At 42.5% G+C, this 26489-nt stretch overlaps 1 protein-coding gene across 4 annotated transcripts in view; it reads right to left on the bottom strand.

The window, feature by feature from the left end:
- GSK3B (glycogen synthase kinase 3 beta) overlaps nt 1-26489 on the bottom strand; it is a 239654-nt gene that overhangs the window by 100665 nt on the left and 112500 nt on the right. For all 4 annotated transcript variants that reach the window (XM_054043189.1, XM_054043181.1, XM_054043199.1 and 1 more), the window contains exon 3: nt 17423-17506. In XM_054043189.1, the coding sequence (XP_053899164.1) occupies nt 17423-17506 (84 nt within the window). The remainder of the gene's footprint in view (nt 1-17422; nt 17507-26489) is intronic.

Genomic DNA, 26489 nt, shown 5'->3' with positions numbered 1-26489 from the left:
GGACAAATAGGAGAGTCCAGCGGAGGTGAACAAACATGATTAGGGGACTGGGGCACATGACTTACGAGGAGAGGCTGAGGGAACTGGGCTTATTTAGTCTGCAGAAGAGACGAGTGAGGGGGGATTTGATAGCAGCCTTCAACTACCTGAAGGAGGGGTTCCAAAGAGGATGGAGCTAGGCAGTTCTCAGTGGTGGCAGATGACAGAACAAGGAGAAATGGTCTCAAGTTGCAGTGGGGGAGGTCTAGGTTGGATATTAGGAAAAACTATTTCACTAGGAGGGTGGTGAAGCACTGGAATGGGTTACCTAGGGAAGTAGTGGAATCTCCATCCTTAGAGGTTTTTAAGGCCTGGCTTGACAAAGCCCTGGCTGGGATGATTTAGTTGGGGTTGGTCCCGCTTTGATCAGGGAGTTGGACTAGATGACCTCCTGAGGTCTCTTCCAACCTTAATCTTCTATGAGTCTATAATTCAGCTGCTCATTTTCAGAGGCAAAATAGGCCCTAGAAGTCTCAAGTACTTTGATATAGCCTTCCCACCCTATTCTGAAACTCAGAATTGTATAAACATTTCCAACTATACAAACTGAGAATAACTAATATCGTTAATTTTCAAAAAAATAAAAACAGACAGAAGGGAAAGCAGTCAAGATTTTCTATGTTTGGTTCCCAAAACTAGAGAGATATCTATAGAAAAAGATGACAGATTTCCATGACACTTAGAGAGGCCTCATGTGGATGGAAGTGGAACACAGTACTCCCAGACTTCAGCTGGGACTCTTGTCATTAGTGGGTCCTCTGGCTACACTTTTTAATTAATACCTCCCAATTTGAAAGAAAACCTCTAGATGCATTTGCAGTAGTCATTTAATCACAATTGTCCTAGTCTTAAATGCTGTGACTTAATTAGCCAATTACAGTGCACAACCTGTTGTGCTTCTCTCATGGCTCACTGAATTATTTAAACTGTCTCTACTCTGCCCAGCCAAACAACAGTGACCTCCAGAAAACATGGAGAATTTTTGACAACATATAACATACGCACATCATCATGTGCACACAAAACACGTGTAGAATTTCTGGATTTTAGCATTTCACAAACTCAGAGGTAGGTCAGTATCATTACTTGAGGGCAAACATAAGTACTTCAAGGGGCATTTTGAGAGCATTTACTGGTACCGCTTAACCTAAAGAGGAGCCACCCTGCAAATCACTAAGGCCTTGTTTACATTAGTCTTCTCTCCCAGAAATAAGTCATACTTTTGCTACCACTGGTTAAATTCCACTGATGGTAGTGCCAGCATAGAAAAGGTTCCATTTTTTTTTTAAACAGTATGGTGTCTTTTAGATCTGCTATGTCCAGAATGATTCAATATGAAGGTAAGTACCAGGCAGCCTCAGAAAGCCTACCTACATTAGCACTCTCACTATTGCTACCACAGGTAGCAACAACAGGACTTTTTGTAATCAGGACATACATTTTCTATAGAAATATAAAATTCAGTGTGACATTCAAATTTATACTGTGTATACTCGTTCATAAGCTGAATTTTTTAGTAAAAAAGGGAAGCACCAGAGAAGGGGGTTGGCTTATGAACGGGTATAGAGAGAGGGAGAGGTGGGACACAGCCTCCCCGCCTCTCCCAACAGAGGGGGCAAGGAGAGGCAGTACAGCCAGCAGAGCCAGAAGGGAAGAGGCGGGGCCAGAGTCTCTGCTTCTGACCACGCTGCTCTCCCCGCAGCCTCCGAAGCTGGCACAGTCTCCCCTGGCCCGCCCCAGCTAAGGTGGGAAGGGATGGGAAAGGGAGTGTGTGGGGGTCCCAGGCTAGGGGTGGGGACATGTGGGAAGTGGTCACAAATTTCCTGTCCCAGCCTGTCAGGGTAAGCAGCTTTGTTTACTTAGGTTTACCTCCGTGCCTGCGGACTCTCGAGGTAAACAAACCGTCCCGGCCCGCCAGTGGCTTATCCTGATGGCCCAGGAGCCAAAGTTTGCCGACTCCTGAACTATAGGGTCGGCTTATGAATGGGTCATAAAAAATTTCCATTTTTATTTATCCATCTTGGGGGGGGGGGTCGACTTATAAACGAACTGGCTTATGATCGAGTATATACGGTACATACTTGATAAGAAGGCCTTGTACCTCAAGGGAGAAATTTCATTCTCATAAGTAAATAATTCTAATTGCCTCAGTATAGATATAGCCTTCTGAATAGGTAATATGTTTTATTTTTAATGAGTGGGTGTGTGCAGTTATATAGGATACTTGTACCTTGGAGAAAAAAAAAAAATCATACTAGCAGTAAGGTACAGCACAAAGTGCACTATCATCATCAGGGTGGATTACAATTATTTTTTTACTCTAAAGACTCAAGAGCTCAGTGTCAAAAAAACTTAAAAGGGAAATATTGGAGAGGTACACAAAATAATGAAAAGTATAGAAAAAGGAAACCTGACACTCCCATTTATTCTCTCTCCCTGTATAAGAATAAATGAGAATAAAATGAAAAATGTAAAGCGAGAAAGTTTAAAATTAATAAACACTTTTCATGCAGTATATAATTAACCTGTGGAATTCACTGCCACAAGATAAAGTCCAACAACTTTGTGATACAGGTCTAGTTGACAATTTTCATTTGTGATTTATTTTGTTTTCATTCTGATTTTTATTTTCTGCTCTGCCAGACATAGGACTGTAATTCCATAGCAAGTGTTCCATTTCCATGAGTACAAAGCTCAGATCACCAGAATCCAGAGACCGTTTTAGACCCTTGAGTAAATATTTGCACATTTTTATTTTATTTACTACTTAGATTCCTTTCACAAACCCATGCCTGCAGACCTGCTTCTACTGTTGCTCGCTCTCTCTCCTTTTCTCTGATGGTAATAGCCTGTTCTCTCTTTTCCCACCTCCTCTTCTTCCTTCATCGTCCCAGAAACTTTCCCACCTGTTTTTGCGGCCTTTTTTTGCTGCCAAAATGACTTGTACCTATCCCATGGGCTCTTATCTCTTCCTGTAGTGTTGGCTTTGAGAATAAGGAAGGATGCCCTAGCCTATTGGTCAAACCTCAATTCTCACAGGTGTAGTGTCATGCCTATACATACGTTCGCTCCATTTTTGTGAATTCCCCTCCCCCCCCAAGCAGTGTGATCAGCTTTATTCAAAAATCTATACATTGTATTTTACATACTTCTGCTCCTATATAAACATTCACACACGTACACATGTATCATATACACATCTAGACTAACTGGCAAACATACACTTCATATCTGTACATTCAGAGCTTTGGACCCTTAATTTACTGATGTGAAAGCAGCCCTGAAGTATAGGACACTTTTTAATCTTATACAGCCTACTATTCTCTCCTACCACAACCAAGTGGCATTTTAAAAGTGCACTACGCTAATAATTTTTTCATCAGCTAAAGATGAGTCAACTATTCTGAGTTAGCTCTTCTTGCAAATACCATGACGTGAATCTCATACATCACTCAAGATACTGTTGTAATACTTTTCATTATCTCTTCTTTGCAAACATAAAAATAGGGCCAAAGAAATCCACGGGTTTTCTGAATTTTTGGGCTGGGGAAATAGACGAGAGAAAGCAGATCAGTTAGAACAACATGTTTGCGGTGGTTTGTCAGAGATCCAGCAGGGTCCAGAGCAGCTGGCATCACAGAAGTGGAGGGAATAAGGAGGAGGTGGTGTTAGCATGGGTGAATGCACTTTTCCTTACAGCTGTTAGGATTGAATAAACCAAGATACCAGAGCTAGAGCTCCCTTAAATTAAGGCAAGTATGTGAGCATTTATATCTTTCTGTATTTGTCACTAGTGTTCTGACCATTTTCTCTTTAATAATCGATCTCACCAGGGTTTTATTTTTTGTTGTTTTGATTTCTTTAAGATGTCATCTTTGGAAATCTAGCTTTTTTGCATTTGGGCTCTGGGCTATGAACCTCTAATTGCCTCAGGCATTAAAGACCTTGCTTTCTGCCACTTGGCAAATAATCCCGCCCCAGACTGGTTCAAAACATTCAGAGCAAAATAACTATGGCCTTGTTGCTGAACCAGCCTGCAATGCTCAAGAACTGTCAATGCAGACAAAATCATCATGTCAGTCAATTACAATATATTATTTTTTTAATATACCTCACTCACTACAAGCCTCCCCATTATGGAAGTGTGGGAAAGAGAAAGATCCAAAAGCCAAAATATTTTAATAGCTTACTTTTTCATTTTCTTTATCTCAGAAATTAGAGATGAAATAGGCCTATAAGAGTGAGCACTCTGGCATCTGTGTAGCTGCTGCATTATTTAAAGGTGTGCATATAGAACTAGGGAAATGAAATGCTGCAGCTTTTGACATTCCCTAAAGATGTTGGGAGGTCACAAGCTAAACCCTCCATTCAAGCCTATCTGTCCTTCACCATACCGAAAAAAAAACCTAGTCTCGGAAATACCACCGAGCTGGCCATCACTACTGCCAATATGAGCCAACAAGTTGTGGGATGTAGGGATTCAATCATCCTGGATCACTCTTGTACAGAATGAAGGTCAAACATCTCCTCCCTGTCCCACATCCTGCCAAAACACCAAGCAACATGGGGGGGGAGCCTCACCTTTTTTTTTTTTTGGGAGGGGGGAGCAATTTCTATTAAATACTACAGCAACCAGGGTAATGTGGTTAATTAGGCTGTAGGGACACCACCATGGTACCACCATTTCCTATATGTGTTTACTACAGATAAAAACAAGATAATGGAAGTGCTAGAGTTCACCTGTCAAAGTGACTCAGACTCAGCACAAACTGGAAATGAACTACAGGGTCTGTTCTCCCTGAGGAATACATCATCGTTCAGACTGGAAAGCTCCAGTGCTCTTTCAATTCTGTCAATAATTTATCTAGTTATCTGCAAGAATTTCTTCCAGTCACTAGTAGCATGATGGAGACAGCTTCAGAAACTATACTGGACATCTTCCCTTTCTTTTTTGGGTGATAGTGTGCATGCTGGTGACAGGTATGGCACAATGGAGAGAGGAGAACACTAAACATAGCCATTTGTAATTCCCCTTTCCAGACAATTCATGAAGTGAACATACCTTCCACCAGGTCATCAGCTGGGGGAGGAGGACAGCTTAAAACAACAGTTAAGAAAATGAAAGGCTAATGACACCAACTCTAGCAGTAGATGTAAAACCAAGAAGATAATTTGTTTTTCCTACTGAAGTTATTACCAGTGTTTGTAAAGTACAAAGCACTTTGGAACAAGGAAGTTTGGCCGTGCAGGAAAATGGAGCCACTAGGGTATTCAAGTGGTACATTTCCTGTACTGTATTAAAGATGTGATTTTTTTTTCAAAGGTGTATTATATACACTAACACATTATTGATAGAGGTGAGTTGGAACACTATAGTATAGGTCAGGCTCTGTTCAGAAATTCCCAAAGGATGTTTAACTTAATCTGAGCAGCCAGACACAGGAGGGGACACAGTTTAACATTTCAGCTGGATTAGGCTTTCCTTAAGTGTGCATCTCCTCCCTGTAGCAACACAGTATTAGAAAAAAGTCCCAGTTATCCTAGTGTGACATTTGAACTCCAGGAAATTCAAACCCAACAATAAAAGTTTCAGAGTGGTAGCTGTGTTTTTGTTGCGTGGTGTGTGGTTGCTGGTGAGTATTTGCTTTAGGTTGGGGGGCTGTCTGTAAGCGAGGACTGGCCTGTCTCCCAAGGTCTGTGAGAGTGAAGGATCATCCTTCAGGATAGGTTGTAGATCCTCTAGGTTGTAGAACCTATCCTGAAGGACGATCCTTCACTCTCACAGATCTTGGGAGACAGGCCAGTCCTCACTTACAGACAGCCCCCTCCTCCCCAACCTGAAACAAATACTCACCAGCAACCACACACCATGCAATAAAAACGCTAACCCAGGAACCTATCCTTGCAACAAAGCCCATTGCCAACTCTGTCCACATATCTATTCAAGGGACACCATCGTAGGACCTAACCACATCAGCCACACCATCAGGGGCTCGTTCACCTGCACATCTACCAATGTGATATATGTCATCATGTGCCAGCAATGCCCCTCTGCCATGTACATTGGCCAAACCAGCCAGTCTCTGCGCAAAAGAATAAATGGACACAAATCAGACGTCAAGAATTATAACATTCAAAAACCAGTCTGAGAACAATCTCTCTGGACACTCAATTACAGACCTAAAAGTTGCAATTCAACAAAAAAACCCTTCAAAAACAGACTCCAATGAGAAACTGCAGAACTGGAATTAATTTGCAAACTGGACACCATTAAATTCGGCTTGAATAAAGACTGGGAGTGAATGGGTCTTACACAAACTAAAAACTATTTCCCCATGCTAATTTTCCCCTTACTGTTACTCACACCTTCTTGTCAACTGTTTGAAATGGGCCATCCTGATTATCACTACAAAAGTATTTTTTCTCCTGCTGATAAAAGCCCACCTTAATTGATTAGTCTCGTTAGAGTTGGTATGGCAACCCCCATTTTTTCATGTTCTCTGTATATATACAATCTGCCTACTGTATTTTCCACTGCATGCATCTGATGAAATGGGTTTTAGCCCACGAAAGCTTATGCCCAAATAAATTGGTTAGTCTCTAAGGTACAACAATAAAAAAAGTGTTACTAGTTGGACCAATCTGACTTTCCTAAAAACATACAGTTCAAAATCATAAGTTCATTGCCCTAAAAACAAGCAAAAAAGATAACAGCATGTCCTTTTTTCAGCTTTGTTCAACTTTTATATTTCCCACACCATGTCCTATAATGTTATAAGCAGCCCTGGCTTCCTCCATTGTACCAAGGTGAGGTACTGCCCAAGAAACATGGCCATATATACTGCTGCCAGGCATAAAAACTTTTGCATTGCTTTTAAGAAAAAGCAAAAATTTCAGAAGTGTTGCTTCCCCACTCAAAGCATCTAGTAGCCATAATCTTCTAGAGGAGTTTGAGAGTTGAAAAACTGTAACTGGTTTTATCTGTATGAAGGAATGGTGACATCCAGTGGCCACATAAGCATGCTTTTACTTGCAATTCACAGCTTACAGGTATCTCGAAGCAGAGATGGAACTGAGTTCTAGAACAGTGGTTTTCAAACTTTTTTTCTGGCGACACAGATGAAGAAAATTGTTGATGCCCATGACCCAACAGAGCTGGGGATGGGGGGTTTGGGGTGTGGGAGGGGCGCAGGGCTGGGACAGAGGATGAGGGGTTTGGGGTACAGGAGGGGGTCAGGGCTGGGGGTGCAAGCTCTGGGGTGGGGCCAGGGATGAGGGGTTTGGGGTACTGGAAGGGGCTCTGGGTTTGGGGGGGCTCAGGCAGGGGACTGGGGTGCAGGGTTGTGGTGCAGGCTTACCTTGGGCAGTTCCCGGTCAGCCGCGCAGAGGTGGGAGTGCTAAGGCAGGCTTCCTGCCTATCCTGGCACCGTGGACCACGCTGCACCCCGGAAGCGACCAGCAGCAGGTCTGGCTCTTAGGCGGAGGTGCGCAAGTGGCTCGACATGGCTCTCGCCCACAAGCACCGCCCCCCCTCCCCCCACTGGCCAATGGGAGTGCAGAGCCGGTGCTTGGGGCGGCACCCAGAGCTCCATCCCCACCCACCCACCCCCCGCCTAGGAGCTGGACCTGCAGCTGGCTGCTTCAGGGGCGCAGCGCAATGTTAGAACAGGTAGGGCCTAGCCTGCCTTAGCCGGGCAGCACTGCCGACAGGACTTTTACTGGTCTGGTCGGCGGTGCTGACCAGAGCCACCACGACCCAGTGCCGGGTCTCGACCCACAGTTTGAAAACCACTGTTCTAGAACAAAAATATATGGTGAGTGTGTGCAAAAGCGCACACGACCCCTAGTTCTACAGTATACTTAGTACAAATTCTCTTCCATCTCGGAAATTATTTTTGGATCAACTAGGTGACTTTTAATGCTCAGGGAAATATTCACCAATACTAGTAGCACTGCAGATACTATACAAATTCCTCCTCACCGCTCTCCTAGTGCTCACTGCTGAACTGCAGAACTCCCAGCTATCACAGTCTTCCACTGCCACCTTGCTCTGCCAATCCTCCTCAACTTGACCTGTAACCCCCTTTATTTTGGTCTTGGACAACACCTGGTGTAGAACTGCCTACTGATAAATCTGAGATGACTTTGTAACAGGCTTATGTCCAGTGGGAGCTAAGTCAAGTCCTCTAAATTGGCTTATGATCTAAGCCAAGTTTGATGAAGGACTGGTCACTGTGTCAAAAGTTTCTGTAGCTCATAACTTTGAAGGAGTCTGGATTACTGGGTGGTGTATTCAGGCAGGTATAGCAATGCTGCCTTTCTCCATTCATAGACACAGCCTAGGATTTCATATACGGTAATTTTCCTCATACAATGTTTTCTACAAAAATACATAGTGACGAAAAGAAGAACAAAAAACTCATTCATGAAGACTGTCCATGAATTCCTGCCTGCTCAAAGAGTTTACTTTAGACTTGTAAAATTCTTTAATCCCTCAACTATTTGGGAGTGATTAAAGAATCCTTGGGACAATAAATCTTATCTGCGAAGCTAAAAGGACTTTGATTTTCCTAACCAAAACCCTAGCAGACATGACACAAATTCATACAATTCAGAATGATGGGAAATCTAGGGTCAGGAGACACAGGACAACTAAGGTGCAATGAGCCATGTAAGGCAGCTTGCTCCACCAACTATCTAAACTGCGCCTGGCTCTAGCCAATGTTATTTGTCCTCCACTTCCACAAAAATCATTCACCCCCGAAAAGTGGCTGAAGGAAAAAACAAAAAACTAGAGGATTAAAATGACCAACCTAACAGAATGGATAGCTCAGGGGACTAGCTATAAGATAGCGAAAAGCTAGAGAGTTTTTCTTTCCTACAAGTGTCTAAGACACATTGCTTGGGAAACTCACAGCTACTGCTCAAGCTATACCTGTTCAGTGGATACAGACACCTCAAATCTCCAGGATTGACAATCTGCCACCATGCACCAGTGCTGCTGATTTTTAAAAAAGTTTATGAATAACTGACATGCATGTTGAGGTCCCTCTGAATAGTTCTTTTCTCCAGGACCTGCTGGAATCCAGCAAGTTCCTTCTTTTCCCCCGTCCCTCGCCCCCCCATCTTTCAAACACTGTCATGACCACTATCCTTCCAACCAAGGCTGCCTGGATAAGTCCCCACCTGGAGCCAGTTAATGTTCTTTCTTAATCAGATGTCTCAGCAGTAATTATTCCCATCACTGCCTTTCCCCATCCTCTCCCACCAGACTCAACACTTGGCCCGTGAAACATGCAAGTCTCTGCTGACCTGGAGTGTGAGCGAGATAGCAAGAGACTATACATTTAATCCAATCTGCTACTGCAGTTCACCGTACTATCCTAACATTTACTAACAAACACTTAGAGACTGAGGGTGTTGTATGGGAGTAAATTTCTATTCCTGAGCGGGATGGACTTTTGGTTGTCTGCCCTTATAGGCAAGGCCAACAGGACTAAAATCAATTACACCTTGGAGAAAAACAGTCAGCATTTTGCCTGCTGTTCATGCACTATCCACGCTTCCATTTTGATGCTTTTTGATTACTGTAGATACCAAACACCTATTTGAAATAGATTAAACGTTACATAAACTTAAAAGCAAATATTGTTTTTTTTTTTGGTAATTATGCTTCTGGTTGTGCACACATCTCTCCACTGTTTTGTCTCTCTGTTTTGAACATGGAAATTAAATACATGGATTGATCAGATTATTAAATGCTCTAACACACCCTCGTAAAAACAGTTATGAAATACTACAATGAGAATGCAGATAATAAAATCTGGCACTGCGACCTCCATTATACCTGGTTTCACTCCGCTAACTGAGCCGTCCCTGATCAAGTGGATTGCCTTGCGCTGAAAAATGCTTTAAAACATGAGAACATTCTGAAAGAGACATCACCAAAAACATTCAGCTTGCCCAGCTTTATTCTCACTTGGAATACAGTTCAAAAAGCTTCTTTCAGCAAAGTCCTGTCAAAAAGATGTTTCAGTCAATCACAATTTTACATTTGTGTGACAGGCTAAATGCAAGACAGCAATCTTCAGCCTTGTGGAATGATAGCAAAACAGAAAAATCAGTAAATTAGAAAAGCACACCTTCCTATTATGCTTTGATCGTCCAGAACCAGGCTGACAGGCACACAGGTTTCCTGTGCAGGGCCTGCTCAACACAAGCCAAAAGAGCAATATGATCACTAAGCCCAACAGGATGGTGTACCAAGATCGCCTGGACCTGCCCACAATGCCTAGAATCCTGTCTGTCCCTCTGAAGACTGTTTAGAACCCTACAGATGACAGACAGACAAGATTGCCAAAGGTTGGTATGGAAAACACTTGCTTTCATTAAGAGAATACTGCACTTTCCAATTAATCAATCTTCCCTGTAGGGAAGCATTCCCTACTATTCAGCCTCTCTTTTTCTTTGCACTGCTGCTTGGTACTGGCTTTGCACCATCCTAAAAAAATAACTCCCCCCTCCTTGGAATTTATATCTTTGAAATAAATAATGGTAGACTGTTCTGTCCCTCTTAGTAGTCACCTGGCCCACTACTGAACACACATACCAAAAAAAGAAAAAGAAAAATCTTTCCTCATAACTCAAACTAGTAATGGTGATGAAAGTTTATATGGGATGCATCCAATAGCTCAAATTCCTAGTGACAGGAGAGAACATCTACTGATGAATCCACTGAAAGCCTTCATCTTCTTGTTGAAGCATGAGATATACCTATTGCAAAAATAAAGCACAGATCTCCTTTTTCTCGGCTTTCTCAGCCATTGAAATCAATGACTTTCTAGGACCAAAGTAATGGAATTCTATTCATGGTCCACTTGCCAAAACCCATCTTCCTCTTGGTGGCTGCTATACCCTCCTTCCCTCTCCCTTTGTACCTGATACTCCCTTCCACTGGCATCTGTTGCCCGCTTTCTCATTAGTTCACTTACTTGTAGAGACTTGTAGAATAACTAATAGAAATTAAAGAAAGGAAAATTTAGTCTAGAAAATTCAGGGGGTTGGGGGGTGGGGGGGAGAAGGAAGGCTGGAAGTGTCCTAGTTGTGAAATTTATTAAGGGGCGCAGGGTCTCCCGTCATAGGAATATGGTCTCTCTGAGGAGATCTAGCATTCCTCTTGCATGAGGCTTTCCTTGTTGTGCTCAATCTGTCTTTCAAAGACCTAGAAGGCAATTGAGCTGTTGGAACTGATGGGGAGCTGGGATCCAGGGGAATCTTTGGGCCTGAATCTGAAGCCAGATGAAGGGAGCACTCCATCACAAGTTTTCAGTGGAGATTTGTAATGATTTGGTACCACTGAGGTGAAGAGATACACAAAGGTTGTGGCAGATGGCACAACTTCAGAGGAAAAGATTTTCAAACCAACTATAGACAGATTTTGTGAAACTGTGAAAAGACACTGACATCCCATAAAGTGAAGGGGGAGACCATGGAGTGTGTGAAACACGTGAGCAATGTGGCCACACTGTGAGAGAGAAATTTAAGCACATATTTGGGGACAGAAAAATGGACATGGATAATACACTACTCACAAACATAGCAACTTTATCCTCAATTAATTGGGGTGATGCTACACCCCTGCCTTTCCCTGGGATTCTTAGATCACTGGACCCTGCTTAGAGAATCTCTCTTTGTATCAGGTTCTAGAGAGCTCTTCCCAGACCTGAAGAAGAGCTCTATGGAGCTTGAAAGCTTGTCTCTTTCACCAATAGAATAAAAGATTACCTCACCCATCTTGTGTCTCTCATATCCTAGGACCAATATGGCTACAACACAGCAAACATGTAATTATTTTCATTCATTCTCATTACTGCCCACAGAGTTCTGAATGGAAGCAGTAAAACTGACCAAAATTGTACTCTGATTCGCTAAGTTCTGAGCGGCAGTGGTGTCCCAAGAAATACCTGTCTGCAGACTCAGGAGAACACTATATTAGATCACATTAAGAAACTCATTTCTGTAAACATACAAGTTAGAAACTTAATTTAATTAAGTTTAAATTCTGCAGATATTGATGGGTTAGGACCTCAATTGTCAGGACAAGCTTTCTACTCACCGGTGACTCATGGTGATGGGGAGAGGGGGTTTGGCCCAGTTCTCTAAAAGCTTCCCAATGGCCCATCTTAGAAAATCGTCATCTGTGCAGTTTGGAGGCTCAATAGAGTCTCAGAAGCCATTACAATGAAGGTAATTGAGATGGCAAACAACCTTTTACTTTTCAGTTTGGAAGCCTCTTGCTCTAGGGGTTTGATGCTAGAACTGAACTGTCAACCATTATTTATAAGATTATAATAAGATTTTCAAACCTGTGAGCGCTTTGGTAGGTCAATGCTGTGGTTTAATACTGGGAAGCCTTGTTTTGTTTTTTTGTTTTGTTTTATTTTTTAAAGTGAAGGAATTCTACTTAGGTGTAGCATTGATGCATGTAATGATTATGGGCTAACAGCACTGAACAACTTTTTTAAATTTACAAGAATAAATTAATGAAAAACAAATTTGAATTTTGCTGTACTAGAGAAGTTCCCACACATTTTCATAGTGGGGGCACATCTTAGAACAACTGTGCGTTGTAGATAATCTACCTACTCACTGGTGATTGCACAGACCTCCCCCACACCTTCATGATTCCTTAACATCCCTGTTGCAACTACAGCAACTGCTCGCTTGGATGAAGTAATATTAGAAAAGTACTCATGTATTTTTAGCTTCCCTGAATACAATTTAGCAGCTGGAAATTAGAAGCCAGAACCATGTGACCATCTAGTGGTCTGTGAATCACTATCAAGAAATATCAAAACAAAATTTTGTTGTTTCAACAACATTTTGAAACAAAATTAGTTTTCATTTTGACAAATGCAGTATATTCAAATGAATATCCATTCAAAACCATTTTCATTTTGGTCAAAAAGTTTTGTTTTGAGATTTCTGATTCAAAACTTTATTTTTCATTCCTTGAGAATTTTCTGATATTTTGACTCTCTGTTCTGATTTGAAAGGGAAACTAGTTTAAAAGTACTGAAGTTTCCAGCAGGCCATTTTCTGCCCACCTATAATCACAAGTCAGAGATACAGGGAGTTGTGGGAGTTAAATTTTCAGGTTTCAAGGTTTAATTTGTTAAAAAAAGTTAGATTCAAGTCAAAGAATTTCTAAAGGCCTAGCCACTAACATTAGGTAGATTACCGTGGACATCACATGAGAGGTGGGTTTTGTGTCATCCTACTAAATACAAACCCGAAGATTTTTAGGCCTCTGAGATTTGTTTCCTAGAGGGCAATACATCAAACTGCAAGGTAGCCAACTACTTTAATATCTTACACTGGAGGAAGATTCCTGTACAACTATCAGCACCAGTGATTAGGCACCTCAAGGCCATATTTTCAGAAGCATTCAGCACTCACATCTGGTGCTATTTTTTGTTGTTGTTTTTCTAATAACAGCTCAGCACCTAGCAGCAACCACTGACAACAATGAGGTGCCAGGAGCTGAGCACTTATGAAATGTGGCCCTTCAACTTCAAAAATTGGTGTAAGTCTGAAATAAAGGTCAGTAACCCAGATATGGAAATATTTATTATCCTTTATGCCAACTTTCCAAGTGCCATTTTGCATAGCACCAGCGAAGATGGCTGCAACCGGCCCTATACCAAACAGGAAAAACTACGTTATTTAAGCTGTCCTGTGCAACCCTTCACCCTCCCACGTTGACAAGCTGGAATTTGTCCCATTTCTCAACAGGACAGTTAAAGTCTCAAGCAAAGACAAAGAACAATGAAATTAGCTATTCTTAGCTGCATATACAAATATATAAAATAGTATTCTTAATGTACCACCGACATGATTTTCACTGTCCATCAACTTCAGGAAAAGTGCTGTGTGCAACATTGACCTCCATACCTGGCCTTCAATGACCTCACAAAAGCATTTCACTCCACCAATCATGAGGCTCTGAAGAATTCTCCTTAAATTTGGATGCCTGCCAAAAAATTCTGCCATTCTTTCTGACTCCATGACAACATGTTTGTGACTGTTGTCGGCAATGGATCTGAAATAGACCCCTTTCAAGTCAAGACAGGAGGTAAGCAAGGTTGTGTCAGCGCCAACCCTTTTCTCCATCCTCCTTGCCATCATCCTTCTTCTCATCAGTGACAAGCTCCTCTCTGGACCTGACCCCCAATACAGAATGGACAGCAAGCTCTTCAACCTCAATCGCCTCCGATCCAAGACTAAAACTATCATTAAGGCTGTGAGTTTGTCACAGAGGTCACGGAAATCACGGCTTCCGTGAATTTCCGGGACCTCCATGACTTCTGCTGCGGCCGATGCAGCTCAAGCAGCCTCTGAGCCAGCTGCAACAGCCACTGCTGGGGCAGTCTCGCGCCACCGCACCCTTCTCCCCCAGTAGCAGCAGAAGTTTGGGTGTGGGCTCAGGGCTGGGGTGCAGGACAGGTTGAGGGCTCTGGACAGCGCTTACCTTGGAGGTGGGAGAGAGGAGGGACTCCCTGGAAGCGGCGACATCCCTCGGTTCCTAGGCCTCCACCTGCAGATACCGCCCCCACAGCTCCCATTGGCCGCAGTTCCCGGCCAATGGGAGCTGTGGAGCCAGTGCTCAGGGCGGAGGCAGTGTGCAGAGCTGCCTAACCACACCTCCGCCTAGGAGCAGAGGAAAGGGGACGTCGCTACTTCCAGGGAGGCATAAAGCCAGGCAGGAGCCTGCCAGCCCTGCCCTCCCAGCACCCGTTGCACCCCCAGGCTGACCCCCTCCTCCCCTGCAAGATTTAGTCAAGGGTATATAGTACTAGTTATGGACAGGTCACGGGCCATGAATTTTTGTTTACTGCCCAGGACCTGTCCATGATTTTTACTAAAAATAGCCATGACTAAAACATAGCCTTAACTATCACTAAATCAGTCATTGAACTCCAATATGCAGATGGCTGCGCCCTGTGCACTCACTCGGAAGAAGATCTTCAAAAAATAGCCAGCACGTTCTCTGAGGCCTATAACCAATTTGGTCTCACACTTAACACCAAGAAAACTAAGGTACTCCACCAACAAGCTCCGAATCACCAGGATCCTGCTCCCGTAATTCAGATCAATCAAGAAACCCTGGAGAACATCAAGCACTTTTTTTACTTCGGCAGCTACCTGTCACACAAAGCTGACATTAATGAGGAAATTCAACAGTGCCTTCAAATGCACCAATGCAGCTTCAAAAATCGTGACATCAAGAATCAAACCAAGCTTCTCATTTACCAGGCCGTTGTTGTCCCTGCTCTCTTATATGGGGCTGAAACCTGGGTCAGGTACAGTAGACAACTTAAGGTTCTTGAATGATACCATCCATGGTGCCTCTGCAAGATCTTCCGAACCAAGCGGGAAGACTGAGGCACCAACATCAGTGTTCTGTCCCAAGCCAAACCTCCAGCATTGAAGCTATGATCATCCACCACCAACTCCATAGGGCTGGTCACGTTGTTCGAATGCCAGAAAATCGAATCCTGAAGCAGGTCATGTTCTCACAATTGTGCCATGGCCAAGGGGGTGGAGGGTGGGGGGCAAAAAGTGCTTCAAAGACACCCTCAAAGCCAACAAAGAAGTGCAATATTGACAGACTCATGGGAAACCCAAGTCCTCAATGACCAAAATGGAAAAGGACTTTGTGGCAAGGATCCCAGTATTTCAAGATCCAACAGAAACACAAAATGGAGAAATGGGATAGAAGGAAAGAACACACCGCAGTCCCACTCAACAATCTTGATCCACCCCTTCCATTGGGAAACGTGATCGTGACAAGATCTGTGGATCCTGGATTGGTCTCTTTAGCCACCTGCAGAGCTACCAGCAATAACTGACTATCGTTATATGGAAGAGAACCATCCTTGAACTCTGAGGGATCATGGACTACTATACTATTTTATGTTTCTTTTTCTTGAAAATTACAGAGGAAGTATCACATTTTAAAAGAACGCTTCTCATCTCAGCATTTTGAGTCACTTGCCATATACAAACATTGTAGTCAAGTGAAAAACACTTTCCACTAAAACTAACATTGCCAGTGATCTAGTTGTTTGTACACTGCACTGCTATGTGGTAAAATCTGGTAGAACCCCTGTATTTATGCTGCCTAATGGTTCCTCCTAGAAAAGTCCCTGGATTTTTTTCTGAGACATTTTAACCCCAACATTGTTTCCAGCAGGCCTTTGAAATTTTGCAGGGAGGAAGCCCTCAGACTAGACATGTGCCTTTTGCTTATGCCATGAAATTCTATTCAATGTGGCTAAGATATAAACGGTTAAACCACCCCTTCTCTTACTTGCATTACTAAGGAAAATTCTGACAACATGCCAAAATTGTAACTGAACACGGTAACAAACAGAGCCTAAACTGCCATTCAAACAGCAGTGGCACAAATTTGTACTCAAAATGCCAGGGAACTACCAGAGCAGCCTGGGATGAGGGGAGGAAGAAGAGAGCCAGATCAAACTTCCCCCTGACCACAACCTCTATCACCTGGCTTGATGGGTCCATTTTGCCCTTTGGGGGTCATCACATGGGGGAAGTGCTTCTCCAAACCATGGAAGAGGTGGAAAGACCCAGACTAGACTCCCCTCAAGTCCCTGCCCCTACCATCTTGGAAGAGTAGAGAGACCCAAAAAAAAATAAAAGGGGAGGGGGAAAATCCCAAGGCCTGCTTCTTGCAAACTCTTCCAGTGTCACTTTCTGACATCAATACTGAAGAGAAAGTTCTTGGTTTGTTTATTTTTAAGTTCTTTTTCTACATTTTCCATTTATTACATCATTAACTACAGCTTTTGGTATATGAGGGACAGTTTTGAGATACTGATGGATTTCAGAACTGAAGATATTTCAGTAGTCTTGCTTGACCCCTGTACAACACAGGAGGTGACCGAATGCAACACATGAAGTTCTAAAAAGTGGCTGTTCACATGTTTAATAAAGAAGTGACACCTATAGAAACCGCAGCTCCCAGCTATGCAATTCTTCATCTTGACCCAAACAGAAGGCTGCTGGAATCAAGACTGATCACTGCATACTAGGAGCCACAGTACCCATGGCCTACACCTCGATAGTCAGAAGTTAAGATCAGCTCTAACATGCTCTGCCTTACAAATTTGATGCCCCTCAACTCAGGAACATCTGAGCTCCTGGTATGCACATTTACCATTGTTTTCTTATTCTGGACTCCACTATTTTCACACAGTTTTTAATACCCCTAAAAATTCAAAGCGTACAGTGTTATTATAATACCACTAAGTAGCCTTAATGAAGCTTATTGTCTGTGAGCCTCTCAATGCTAACTTACCTTCTCTCCGCTAGAGTAGAAGAAGTATCGCAATCGGACAATGTTACAGTGATCCAACTTTCTCATGATCTGGAGCTCTCGGTTCTGAAAGAGTAAAAGCACCATAAGGTTAGGATTTTTTTTTTTTTTTTTTTTTTTTTAAAAACAATGGTGTACTGTGCACCTTAAGTGTATTGGCCAAGAGCACATGAAAGCCACTGAATCAGGGATGCATTAGGAATGAGGTGTTGAAAAGAAAAAGTCTGTAAGTTTAAATAGGAATGTAAGTAGCTCCTTTGCCATAAGTACGAAATGTGGTTTAGTCTGTCTCATGTTGCTCCTTATTCCTCTTCCTCCAATTGTTTTAACTATAGTATTCAAGGGTGCAGATTTTCTTAAACTAAAGAGCACTGTAATTAAACAGCCAACCCAAGGTGCTGAGCACCAGAGCTTATTGCTGACAAGCAGATGCAATAAATGTTGTACTCAAACTCAGTTAGTTTTCAGTTTGTATTTTCTAAGCTTTGAAAGCTACATATTCTAGTCTGAATAGTCAGCAGGCTTGAACTGTTCACAGAGTGGAATGGTAGTGATTTCGCAGTTAAGGCTGCAGCAGGGTTTTAAATCTATTTTGAAGATGCTGTAAAAGTGGTAAAAACAGAACAGACGTTAACTGACATTTTATTTTTTCATGTTGGTTTGGTGCAGGTTGGGTAGACACAACTAAGTAATCAAAAATAACAATTCAAACATTTTAAAAGGTGATTCCACCTTTTCTTGGAACCCTTTTGTCAGAAATGTCTAGAGCTCATGGATCTGATTTTTGTTTGGACAATATTATAGAAAAGCTCCCTTTTTCTTCCCAATGTTTCTAAGCCGCTATTGCACAGCGCACAGACAGGTGAACACATTTCCACACTAAATACTCCTGTTGCCTAAGGCAGTTCCCTGAGCTGGGAAACAGACAACCATGCATTCCAATCTCACTTCCACTGACTGAAGTCTAACAAGATTTATACAGAACTATCAGAAGGACACACTGTTTTGCTTGGCAGAATAAAGACAATTACTGTTAGTGACTAAACATCTCCACTTTGTAGCAATCCAAAAAAGCCATTAATTTAAAATACATTTATACAGCATGATAAATGTGCATTAGCTCATGACAGATGACAATGGTCCTTGCCTCAAAAAGCTTAAGACATAAAGTGAGATGGTGACAAACATAGGTGCGTAGGGAAATAGACTGGGGCCCCACAGTGATGAGCCTACAGTACAAACAAAGCAACAATCCATTTTCCAGAGAGCTTACACTCTAAAAACAAAAATAAATGAAGAACTGAAGTATGGATGGGGATAGAACACAAAAGGAGATGTAACTAACAAAGCCATGCCAATTCATGTATTGTTATTGGTACAGTGTCCCCCAACCCCGCCCAACACCATCCCCTAATCACTTCTTTCATGTTCTCTTTTCCACATCTCTCTTTTACCTCTACCTAAACTGTAGGAGACAGTGCAGTGTATCAGTAGCAAGAGATGTTCAAGCTTATAGAGACTAGTCTCTATAAAATCAGATCTGAAGCTAGCTTTTTAAACACATCCAATTTTGAATGTATCCCTACACCTTAACTTTACCAGATTTCAACTGATATCTGAAATTTGGCATGCAGCATCTTAGTCAGAGGAAAAATCTTTTTGCAAGACTTGGGGCAAATGGGAAAAGAGATTTGAGAGCTAGAGGGTGGGGAGGGTTAAAAAATTCAGGCTAGTTACATTTCTGGGTCATTTTCTTAACTTTTTTTTTTCTTTGTCACATGTCCGGCCAAAACAGCTTGATTTAGAAATATTAAATTTGTCTTGTTAGCACTGTTACCTCTGACTAAATTCGGGAAGATTTGGGAGGGAGAGAATGTTTCCATATACTTAAGTGCACATAGCTAATGTTTGCTTTATAAAGCATCACTGTCATAATATGGACTTCATAAGCCATGCATCAGAGCCCCCTCCTGCCCCCTCCCCTCCGTCATAACTATGCAAACTTCAGAAACTCTATGGATCATATGGAGGTCTTAAAGCGTGCATGGTTCTGATCCTTAGTTCAAGACGCTTTCTGCCTTCTGCTTCAAAATCCTTTACCATCTAGGCTTAAGTAGAGATGCTAGCTAGGAGGCCTTGAATTTTAATCCTATCACTGTCACTGACTGAATTTAAATAATGCTTTGTATTATATAGCACTTTACAATCAGTGACATTTTGCAACACCATTATGAAATTGGCAATCTTTGTTTATAGATAAGAAAACTGAGGCTCAGAGAAATGATTGATCAAAAGCCCCACTGGTTGTGGCAAATCCATGGAAACAATGCAGGTTTTGTGCACGACAGGCACATAAGCTTCCTCAAATTACCTCTCTAATGTGCTTCATTTCTAACCTGGAGAAGCCAGCTGGGGGGGCGGGGGGGGAGGGAAGGGGGGAGACGGATGGACACGACAGAAGGGAGTTCAAATCTTCAATCATTCTGTCCCTGATCTCTATTAAGATTGCTAAAAAGGAACAAATATTACCAGCTATGCTGGTGTTTTCTGTAAGGCACATTTATTCACTGGGAAGAAGAATGAGTTCTTCAACATTTCACACTAACCACTGGACATTCATCATATAGTATCAGCTTTTAGTCATTAGAGAAACAGGTCAAATCTGAACCACTGATCCTAAATATGAAAGGCTCCTTATACCATCAATCACTCAGCTCTCTATTATGATAGCAATCTTAATACTTTCTGGAGGTGTTCACATTTCCATTGGAGTACTGAACACAAGATTGGAAGTCTGGAAGTTGAGATCGAAACCCAACTCCACCAGCAATTTTTTCATTACAGGATCTGGGACAAGTAATGTCTCTGCCTTTGTTTCAACAGCTTGAAGACGGGGATAGTAATAATTTCACACCTCCAACAGGTATTGGAAGATAAATCAATGTTTGTACAGTGCTTTGAATGTGTAAAGCACTACACACGTATTATTTCAGCAGTATCTTTATAAACTCCTGAATAAGTGTGCATACTCTAGCTCATACTGTTGCTTCATGATCTTAGGATCTGTATGTCTGATAGCATATAATAATACATTCTGAAAATCAGCAGATGTTATTCTAACACTGTTACAAGTTCCAGTGTGTGTCAGTATCCCATTCCAGGACAAGTGCAATCTCTGCTGCTCTGACGCCTCCCACTCCATCTCCTTAGGCACTCTCCCTGACCATCTGTCGCAGCTCCATGAACAGCTCATTATTGAGTGGTGACAGGAGAGTTAATTCAACCAAATACACAGTAAAACTAACACTTCACATACTAGAATCTAATAGGATAAAATGAAGGATTTTTATTTCTTTAAAGTAAAACTTAGCCAATCTCTGAATATCAGTTCACCTGTACAAATTAGATCAAAAATACATAAACAGCTGTGAAATTATAACTCTTATTGCAACAGGGAACACATACTAAAGTTAATTATGATTAAAATAGTCTAATGCTAAAATATGAAATGCAGTAAGCTTCTAAGGACCCATTTTTCTCATATTAGTACTCCAAGCATATAAAATTTCCTCGAACACAGCCTAAATACACAATAGCCACTCACTTTACAACGTAGCATATTACCAAATAGTTCACAACTACAATGACTCTTCTTGCCTTGGAGCTCACTCAAATCATAGCTTTTGAAACAAACAGAAAAGCTCCAAATAAAGATGAGAAAGTGTGAATGGAATAGAGCATATGAAATCAACTTATATTATTAGTGAGAGCCTTATTACATAAATTAGTGATGGCTACCTTAGATACAATTAGAACAGATAAAATGCTTGTCTAAATACAGTGCAACTAAAATCATTTCAGAGACACAGTGAAGAAAGGCTGACAGAACACACCCAAAGTAGAGGGTGGATGAAAACACAAGACCTCTGCTCATACCCAGTAATGCCTCTTTCTTGTGTTCCAGAAGCAACAATCCAGCCAGTGACTTGGGTGATATATCCAATGCGCAAAAACAAGCTTCTCCTAGCACAGTAGTTCTCAAACTCTGGGTCAGGACCCCAAAGTGGGTCGGGACCCCACTTTAATGAGGTTGCCAGGGCGAGCATTAGACTTGCTGGGGCCCGGGCCTGAAGCTGAAGACAGAGCCCCACTAGCCAGGGCTTCAGCCCTGGGCAGCGGGCTCAGGTTACAACCCTCCCCCCACCCCCAGATGAAGCCCTCGGGGTTCATCTTTGGCCCCCGCCCCCCAACCCAGGATGGCAGGACTTGGGACTTCAGGTTTGGCCCTCCAGCCCAGGGTGGCAGGGCTCAGCCATGCTCAGGCTTCGGTCCCACGTAGTAATTCTTATTGTCAGAAGTGGGTCACGGTGCAATGAAGTTTGAGAACCCCTGTCCTAGAATATCTTCTATCAACAATCCCTCCAAATGTTACCATCCCAGTTTTCTTAAAAGCAAGGAAAAGGCTTGGTATAAAAAGGCTTTTAAATATTTTCTTTGGAGGTAGGGTATGGCTTTTTCCAGGTTGTACATTTCCAAATTTCTACAACCCTTTGCTTACCATAGCTACAAACCACAGAGCAGTTAGTCTAAATCAGAATTATGATCTCACTAAGCATTAGTGAATGTGCAACCCTCGTTCCCAACTGCCACAATGGAGAACAAAATAAAGCTTCATTTATACTGAAATAAAGAATTCCTGAAGCACACATTCCTTTGAGAAACACTGAGTATTAAGGGGCTACAAACAGATCTCTTTGCAACTTATTTGCAGTTTGTGTTATTCAGCTAAAACCAGAATGAAGGAGGGGTGTTTACATGTGAATCTAGAAAGTTAAACGACGTTTTTCTTGGTGATAAAATTATAAAATCTGATGTGCCAAAAGTGCCCCTTCAGTAATGATTATTCTATCCCTTCTAAAACACTCTTCCTAGCCCTGAATGCCAAAGGAGACTACCTATATAGCTTCTTACTTTAAATTAACCTGATTGCTCATCCCACATTTGAGTTACAAAGGTTGACAGGACATGCTCAGATTATAATAATCCTGTAATATACCAAATAAAGGTTGCTTCCTGTCTTCTTTCTAGCCTTCCGGAAGAAGCTTTAGTCTCCCCCACAGGTCCACCCAGCAGTGAAAATTCATCAGAACACAAGTAAACTGCAACTGATTTAGAACTGCAGATTATAGACCAGGAAAACAGCTTTTCTTTACAACAGAAGTTCACAATGTTATTCATATTATGAACCTTTTCTTGATCAAGAAACTGATCACGAATGGGAGGCACTGTGTGCCTGGTCTCTCCCCCCTCTCCCCCCCGCACTCCTAGACATACAGCCTAGCTGCCTTTATTCTTTACTAGGTGCTACCTGGGACAAACCTTTCCTGCTGGTGGCCCAAGGTTCTAGTCTCACTGGTATCCCTACTTGCTGAAGACAGGCCTTGCATGCTTTCCTTTTATTTATAGCAGCAACACATAGGAGATGGAGTTACACCTGCTTTACCTCATTTCCACCTGATTTCTGACTTCTGTGATGGGGACATTAACCCATATTCTCAGATGGTTTAGTGCTTCTGAACTTGCATCTTCCTTGAGTTGGAGCAAGTAAAGTGAATGAAGAAGTTGCTGAAAGGTTTTGTATAGATCTCAACTGTATATCTGTATCAACATGTCATTTCGGTCCACACATGCAGGGAGTTCCTTCAGTTTTTCCCAGATAAAGGCATTTGGGTTTGGGTCCTTGTGCTTCAGAATGACTGTTATAAAACCTCAGGGGAGTTCATTGAGGCTGGTTTCCTCTGCCATGAGCATCAAGACTTGTCTATAGAAGTTTAGCTTAGTGGGTTAGACAAATGGAACACAGTACTCAATCTGGAATAAGAGTGCTCCACGCACAGAATTATTCAGGAATAGCTACACGTGTAGACAAGCCCTTAGAAACTCTAAACCCACTCTGCCTCATGTATCTTACCTGGGAACAGGCCTGGTTCTTCGGAACAGACAAGGCGTACTGAATCTTATCCAATTCACTCAGACTGCAATGCAGGAATGAACCACTGCCCACTATTTCAGCAACAGAATTCCTTTCTTTCAGGCCATGGCTTTAAGTAATGGTCCCTTTTGGCCTCGGAATCTATGAATTTGTATCTTGTTATATGGTTATACTGCAGACAAATGAAAGCTGACCCAAGGACAGTAAAAACTTCAATAATTTCAGCGTTCTTGTCCTTCAGGAACCTTCTAAGCAAAAATTTTGTAACCATCTTACCACGGATGGCAAAGCACAAGTGGATAACAGACGCTTGCAGAGACAGGCCCAAAGATTATCATTTTTAGGAAGGCCTTGACCTTCCTACAAGGCTGTTCATCCTTAGAATAGCACTGTTCTTTTTGTTAGTTTGGAGATTGTCACATCTATCCTGGATTTTCCATGAACACGGCTGTCTCTTGTACAGTCAGAGACCAGAGAGTTCTAATGGTTCTGCTAGATGCTGCAGTTCTGCAAAAGTAACAAGTGCCTCACTCCAAATAGGCGGAACCTGGGTGCCCTGTAAGATGAAGGCTTTATGGGATCTGCCCAGGCTTCAGTTCCAGAAGACTCTCTTGTTTGAGCTTCAGTGACTGATCTGGGGAGAACTGCAGTTAGGTCCAATTGTCTAAATGCACCCTGCTCCCTGTACTCTCATACAAAATGTTTGCATCTTCCTCATCATCATCTCCGTCCTCCCATAGATCATCTTCTTCAGCCAAGGTCTACTATTATGACCCTATTAGGTTCAATTTCCTCTGTAAACTCCTCAAATGGTCAGAGGAACTAATGCAGTCTTCTCACCCATGAGTTAGGAGGGCAGTGATGGAGCATCAGAGATATTCCCTTTCTGCATGGGTTTGGATGCCTGAATGGTAAAGTGTAAGAACTCCACTGAATCTAGAATTATTGGGGAGTCTTCTGTACTACAGAATTTTGTTCTTAGTGGTGAAGAGATCCATGTGATGTGATGATGAGATCTTGCAGGGTAGGGAACATTGGACTTCTGGCCTCCTTATTCCCCTCTTGCAATGGGGGCCGTGAAGAGCAGGACAATGAGGGAAAGAGGAGCAAGGTTGGCTTTGTGCCCTTATTTGAGCAATCCTGCCTTTGTTTAGCTGGGGATTTTGACCTGATCAGACAAATGGCTAAACAAATTGCATCCCTGTCCCCACCTTGGACATCATCAACAGAGGACTGGTTCATCTGATCATGGCTGAGTTGCTAATCAAGTGGTTCCTCCTGGTATTCAAGTAGTTCTTCTGCCCCTCTGCCAGATCTGTTCTTCCTCTCTCCCAGGAGGAATGCCAAGTAGAGCAGCTTCTCTGTTTCCCCACCTGGGTTGCTACCCAGGAGTTGGTGAGGGAGTGCCTACTAAAGCTGCTGCTGTTAAAGGGAGGCTATCACTCTCAGAACAGCTGTTTTGAACTTTCTACACCACCACCACATGGAGCAAAGAAGCAGATTATTTTGTGTCCCTTGAGTGCTACCAGTAGCTGAGCCCACAGGTATGCTTCTGGAAGTTTGAGGGCCTGGGCTAGAAGGCTTTGCTCTGTTATGCTAGCAGGATAGGAGATTGCGCCTGTTCTGTCTTGGTACTGAATGATGATAAAGTCAAGTAAAGTAGGGGCAAAGCTACGGTTGTATCTGCTCTCCTCCTTCTCCATCTTCCTATGCCAGATAGTGGAAATTACCTTTGCCGCAGTGGCTAAAAATAGATGAATGGAACTTCTGGACCTGTTCACTAGATGAGTCCATCTCTGGGTTCTCCAAAATGTTTTCAAAAGACAGCCTTGATAAGGTAAGGAGCCCCTCTTCCCAACTAGCCTCCCTCTATATCTGAAGAAGAAAGGTGCAATGCTAAGTTGTATTGGGGCCTGGCAACGAAGACACATGCTGGCAACATCACCTTTGCAATGGTCAGCCACTTTGGATGCCAATTGCAGGAGTTTGGCGCATATAGGATGCGCTGTGACAGGGCATTTCTTAGACCTCTTTCCAACCATCTTCCTACTAGAGGGTGAGATCCCTACCCCATGCTCAAAAACAAACAAGTGGAAGTTTGAGATGGTTAAACCTTATTATATGGGGGTTTATGGCCATCAAGACCTGCTCGCAGAGAGGAATTATAACCTGAGCATCTGGATTGCTGTAAGAACTCAAAGCACACCAAAGCTGCAGGAAAGGGAAAGTGAATCTAACAGTGCTTGGATGCAGCACTGTCAGAGTAGCTACTGAGCTGCAGTGCTCCATAGGCCATAACAGAGGACACCATGCTGCCAAGAAACAAGCAGAACTGATCAAGATCAGCTTGTTCTCCCTGAACCCCACTAGCAGAGCCCAACTTCTGCAATCTCTCTCACTAAACCTAACAGATTATATAGAGATAGCCAGCAACCAAACCCACCCATACTTTCAAATGTCCTCCTGAAATGTGTCCCAAACACTCCTGTTCATTAGGTCTTTGAATGCTGTCCCTACCCCCTACAACAGGGTATGTTAACTGATTCCTAGAGACAGAAATAAATAAAAGATATCAATCTAGGAATCAAGAACCTAGCTCCATTTCAAAAGGCAGGTGCCTGTCCATCATCTTGCAGAATCCTGCATTTCTTCCTGTTTGTCCAAAACTGTCATTGAAATAGAATTTGGGGGGAGGAAGGAATGTAGAACTGGATCCTAGTGTTCAACTAGCATCCCTTGAAGTCTTCTTTAGATTGGGAATTTGCCCCAAGTCCCGCACTTAATGGCTAGTCACCAATGCAAATTTCAACTGCAGACAAGAAGTTTCAGGCAGGGATAAACTCCCAGGTGAATCAAGTATCAGAGGGGTAGCCGTGTTAGTCTGAATCTGTAAAAAGCAACAGAGGGTCCTGTGGCACCTTTGAGACTAACAGAAGTATTGGAGCATAAGCTTTCGTGGGTAAGAACCTCACTTCTTCAGATGCAAGTCTTGCATCTGAAGAAGTGAGGTTCTTACCCACGAAAGCTTATGCTCCAATACTTCTGTTAGTCTCAAAG

This window comes from Malaclemys terrapin, chromosome 1, assembly GCF_027887155.1.
Source record: "Malaclemys terrapin pileata isolate rMalTer1 chromosome 1, rMalTer1.hap1, whole genome shotgun sequence".
Lineage (NCBI taxonomy): Eukaryota > Metazoa > Chordata > Testudines > Emydidae > Malaclemys > Malaclemys terrapin.
This window is presented reverse-complemented; position numbering and strand designations above follow the sequence as displayed.